This window comes from Papaver somniferum, unplaced genomic scaffold (genome assembly GCF_003573695.1).
Source record: "Papaver somniferum cultivar HN1 unplaced genomic scaffold, ASM357369v1 unplaced-scaffold_29, whole genome shotgun sequence".
Classification (NCBI taxonomy): Eukaryota; Viridiplantae; Streptophyta; class Magnoliopsida; order Ranunculales; family Papaveraceae; genus Papaver; species Papaver somniferum.
In genome coordinates, this window is record NW_020639929.1 from 688936 (window position 1) to 694935 (window position 6000).

A 6000-nucleotide genomic window follows, 5' to 3' on the forward strand; every position below is an offset into this window, starting at 1 on the left:
GGATACATAATTTCTGATCAAGGAGTTGCAGTTGACACCTCGAAAATTAAAGCTATTTCTGATTGGCATATTCCAACATGTATTAAAGATGTTAGGAGTTTTCATGGTTTGACATCGTTTTATAAGTGTTTTATTCACAATTTTCAATTATATATCTGCTGTAACGACTGATTGTTTGAAACAAGAGAAATTTCTGTGGACTGAAGATACAGATAAGAGTTTTAATCTCCTTAAAGAGAAGTTGTTTAATGCTCCAGTACTTGCAATGCCGTATTTTACTAAACCATCTGAAGTTGATTGTGATACACCTATTGTGAATCGGTGTTGTATTAGGGCAACTCCTATGGTATGGATGTTAAAACATCCACATCTCAAGGAGAATCCATATATAGGGATCATCAGGATTTTATGGAGATTTATTCCACTATGGAGATCTAGAAAAATATCCATTAATTGGGACCCACATATATTTTTTCTTGTTTTTATTACATTAAAATACTAAAAAACAATTTGGTAATGAGAATAAAAAAAAAGAAAAAAATATATATGCGGATGAGAAAAAAAAAGCAATATATATATATATATATACATCCGGGTATTAAGTGTCCGGATTGGGTATCCGGTCATTCTATGACCGGATGGATGCTCCATATGTACCTCCACACATTTGAGGAGGCTCCTCTCGACTTCATAAACATATGGATGTTAAATCATCCATAACAACACTTTTTGGTCCATAAAATATGGATCATCATAAATATGTGGATGATTTCTGGCTCCATAGGAGTTGCCCTTATCTCAAGGTGATCACCCAGTTGCCTTTTATAGTGAAAAGAATTCAAAGACTAAAAAGAAGTGGTCTACCTATGAGCTTGAATTGTATGCTCTTGTTCAAGCTTTAAAACACTGGCATCCATATTTAGTTCATACTGAGTTTGTTGTTAAAACTGACAATCAAGCTTTGAAGTTCTTACAAACTTCAGCTAAGATCAATTGAATGCATGATAGATGGCTGTGTAAAATAAACTGACAATCGAATTGCATGAAATACATGGCTTGTCTTGTTACGAAAGAGTGAAGTTCATAAATCACAAGAATTGAACTCAGAGGAAAAAAAGAAAACCTATCGTTAGAATTTAGGATTTGCTCTTGATTCCATGGAGTGCTTAAATAGATGAAATCATGCCGGTGGAGACTGGAGAGTAATTCACCCGGATTGAATATGAATACATCCATTAAAACACCAAATGATATTCTATAAAATGTGCTTCTCAGGCATGAAATGCAAACATTCTTAATCAGCTGCATATGCTTGGATTTTCTGCCATGCATCTTTATGTTGAAAAATTTGGTTAACTTAAAAACAGATTATATAAACCCATATTTAAAGTGAACCAAAATTTTCAACATAGAGATACATTGAAAGCAATTCAAGCAATTTTTCAATGACCATTTAAAAATGCAACCAAGTCTTTCATTTTATAACATAGGCATGGTATCAGGACTCGTAAGCTCGTCTATAGTATAATGTAATACTTGAATAACATAAAAACCTATTGCACATTAAGAAAATAGATCCTGATCCACACAAAACAAGTAGCTATAACCAAAAAATCTTACTCTACGTACTAATTATTCCATCAATTGTTTCCAACATTGAAGTAATACTGCTACATCTAACCATCTAGTAATCCAAACATGGATAAAGCACGTGTTCCATATAATAAATATCATATAAAGTAAAACATATTATAAAGTCTCCGTTAACATGTAAAACATAAAAATCCCAAAAGAAAGACTTGATAAGATTCAACAAGGTCTTCTTATCCGTTAACATGAATAATACCCACGTAATAAATAAATGTGGAATACAACTACTGATAAAAATAAGAGTACCTGAACTACCCAATAGAGTCCTCTTCGTATAATCATCCTGCTTGACATAAAAAAATCTTCTCTCCAAATAATATGTTTTAGCCTTAGAGGCAGACTAGGTCTGTCAATGGGTACCCATTACCCAGAATCGGACCCGGTAGATTTGGGTCCGGTTGCTAATTCTAAATTTGAACCCATTAACAACTTAGGACCCAGCGGGTAATTACCTGATTAGACCTGAATCTAAACAGCTCCAAATGGATAGTACCCGATGGGTACCCGCCGGTATCGGGTACCCGATTATTCACTTTTTTACTCATGTTCTTAGAAAAATTACATGTATTTTGCTAGTTTTGGCTTTGATTTTTTTCATTTTTCATTACATTTATTATTTATTTAGTACATTAATAAAGAAATAATAATATTCTGTAAAATTAATTTAGATCCAAGACAAAAAGAGAAAGATATTAAGTTTTTGAGGTTTTTTTTATAGTATTCTTAATACCCAATGGGTACTCGGAACCGACGGGTACTTGGGATTCTAAACGGGTCTGGTTCTGGGTCCACAATTTTAGGAACCGGACCCGACCTTTATAAGTACGGTATACCCGGATCTATTGACACCCCTAAGGAAGACTATATGGTTGAATCACTTGTCCAGTCTAACCTGACCCATGCATCTTCATCGGTGGCCTACCTTCTTTCCTTAATTCTGAGCTTCAAGTCTCTTCTTTTGTTTTTTTTCCAATTTTTCCAGATAATGTACAGCTACACCCCAGTCAGATTGAAATTCTATTGGATTCTTATACCTAAGTTTCAGGACAAGATGCTTCGCTATCGCCACCCAGCTCGCTCATAATATAGTCGTCACATCTGTTGCAAATACTATTAGCATTAGCTGGGTCTTTTCATTTGCTATTACAAAAAGAATGTATATAACCGTAATGAAATGGAAGTTTAATCGGATTACACCGGACACGGAGATGAGAACAAACAAGGTTTTCAGCAAGTGTTACACCAACATTATTCCCTTGAATGCTTGATAATAAAAAGAACATCCAACTTCTGAGAACTGAGATGAAGCAATGATTGGCTCCCCTAGCTCATTGCGTACAATAACTCCATATCCTATGTAGGGTTTTTTCTTATTGAAGTAAGCATACACATGAATCCAAGTGAAAGGTTCAAGTCTTCCGGCATCTGACTTTGTACATGAAACCATCAATCCTACAAGTTTTTCGTCTGACACGGGCCAAGTATCAAACCATTCAGACACCATACATCTAAGGGAAAAGGGACTTGTACGGTTCATATCCTCATCCTGCAAACATCTTTATTGTCATTATATCATCCAGAAATATACCAGAAAGATATATAAAGTTTGGGGCTGCAAAGGATGTCATATACGTGCTTCTCAATTGTTTATTCATAATTGCATCAAAATAAAATTTGATATTTTATTTTGAGTTATTATTATTACTCACTGTGTTTTGTTCTGTTGTTATCGTATCTTCTTCATCATATGCCTCACCTTCTCTTGGGTATTCTTTTGAGGAGGAGGAATACTATATAGTACTCGTAGTAGAGAGGGTATCTTATTCCGTTTATAGTTGTTTACTAGATTCTCCAATCGTCATAGATGGAACAATTAAATTCATCTATTTCACAAGATTCTAACGCCGTTGAGAGGCCACGTACTTTTGGTGGTTTTTGTTTATTCTTTGGTGGTTATTTTTCTGTTTGAAGTTGTTTACCGGAATGCTTATTCTTAAGATTCCTTTTGCCCTGTTTGCTGAAGATTAAGATAAAATATAGGACACTATGAGCAATTCAAGTTTTGTTAGGGTTAGAAAATAGAGTAAACCAAAGTTTTCGTACACACTTACATGCTAAGATGGAATTGACGGATAGTTTCACAAAGGTCTCTACTTGAATATCTTTTGGTGAAAATATAACTCTCTTAAACGAAAGAAATCAAGACTATAGTTTTGATCAACTAAACTTGAAAAACAAGCTTGAGATAGCAACGCTTGCGAGTTCGACCGAGAAGTGCTCTAACAGTTAGGCTCCAAAATGGTATAGCTCGCCAGTTTGATTAAAAGATATATATTAAATTAGTGGAATTTTGTTTACCCTGACCGTCTTGAGCTTTGGGTTTACATATGCTTGACCAGAATTTTGTATACCCCATGTTTGCCTTTCGATTTATCTCTTTCCCACAAGAAATCTCTCTGTATACGGTTCAGCTGATCTAATGTTGTCTTTGGAAGAGAGAGGCATTGCATTTGGTAAGTTGGATAAGTTTATACGATAAATTGGATGAGAACTATTCACCCGACTTGGTCGGCTAAAGTAGATTCCAGACTTTTGAAGATCAACCATCTTTTCCGCGATTTACCAAACTTAGTAAAAATACACCCAGAAGATTTTAGGCTTCTCCCATGTCCGCGCGCGTGGAAAGAAAATATTCATCCTCGAAGAAGAGGTGAAGTATATTAGGGGGATGGTTATTAATTCTAAGACCATTTTTTTTTCTTCAAAAACTGCTTTATGTATGAGTCTGGAGAGGGTTTCCATGCAGATAAGGAATAAGTATGGAAGAAGGTCGCCATGTCTAATCTCTCTGGAGGTATTGAAACTGGGTCCGGGAGAACCATTTAGGAAGATGGAGGATGAAGCGTATGAGATGTACCCATAATTCATTAAAACCAAAAAACTAGAAAAGGTCATTCTACATGATCAAAAGCTTCAGAAAGATCTAATTTTAGGTAAGAATCTTCTTTTAGCTTTATAATTTTTCATAGAATGTAGGATCTTATGGGAAATAATTATATTATTGGTGATCTGTTTACCGGGAAGAAAAGAGTCTGATTAGGGGTTATTAATCTATTTAATAGAGGCTTAGGCTATTATAAAAGAATTTTTGAGATTTGTTTGTATATTGTGTTCCTCAAGCTAATGGGGTGGGAATTGATAGGATCCGGAGATGCCTATATGTGTATAACCGTAATCGCATGGTGTCTAACTAGTAGACAGGGGCAAGTACGGGTCGTTCCCGCAGGGAGAGATGGAAATATCAATAACCAGTATTCCTAATTAATATCAAGAATAAAATAATCAAATTCAATATTTTCAGAAATTTGTGGAATTAAAACAAAATAATAGAACGTGACCAATGATTATGGAGGTGTTAGGGTTCCGAGAATCCATTGTAGGTAAATTATTGCATTCAATCACAAATGGTATTGACACAAAAGATATTTCGTTTAAAATGTCGACAATAATTACCAAAAAATTGTTTGCTCTCTCCTAAAAATAGAACTCTTAATTAAGCACTAGATATACATGACATAACTAGTCAAACGAAATTCAAAATTCTATTATTACTAAGGTTCAATAAATTCTTCTACTAATCTAACGATGGACTATACATGGCATAGAACATGAAAAATCTAGCTAGAAGGTAAATCATCGATAGAGAAACAAACCAAATTTATTAAACTCGTATTAATGAAAACCCTTGTTCATGAAAACAAATAAATCATACAACTTCATTCTTTCACCCTAACATGGAATTAGCTAGCCATGACTTTCTTAAAAAACCATAAATAAATATCAATAAATCCCTAGCTAATTGAAATCAAATGGAACAAATGAACTTCAAACCCTAATCTCTGTTTTGCGGCTCCTCTTCCGTTGCAGCTCTCAGCCGACCTCCAAAGAATCCCAGTCCGGCCTCCCTTTTTCTGTCTGTTTTTGGTGAAATATATACTCCTGGGAATTCACGAGTCGCGACAACTAAGACCTAGCAGCTTCCTAGGCCCAGTCCACTAACAACTTCTAGAGTCAGGTCCTTCTCCAAGCCGACCACACCAACTCTTGGCTATACATCTTCACAAAGTATGGCCATATCTCCAGTCTTTTCTTCTCCGTCCGTCCAACTCCCGTGAACCAGGTTTCCAGTTCTAAAAATATCACCACTGCCAATTGATACAACAACAAACTTCTCGTCTCCATTTTATCTCAGCTGAGAACTTGGTGCTGCCAAATACCTTCAGAAGATCCATATCTCACGTGCAAACCAGAAGCATCAGACTCTGCGAATACGAAACCAAGAAAACCCAT

General features: G+C 35.2%; 1 protein-coding gene across 1 annotated transcript in view; it reads right to left on the bottom strand.

Moving 5' to 3' along the window:
• LOC113341354 (pentatricopeptide repeat-containing protein At1g53600, mitochondrial-like) overlaps window positions 1–6000 on the bottom strand; it is a 29836-nt gene extending 23836 nt beyond the window's left edge. The window contains exon 1 of the mRNA XM_026586262.1: window positions 5928–6000. Coding sequence (XP_026442047.1) covers window positions 5928–6000 — 73 coding nt within the window. The remainder of the gene's footprint in view (window positions 1–5927) is intronic.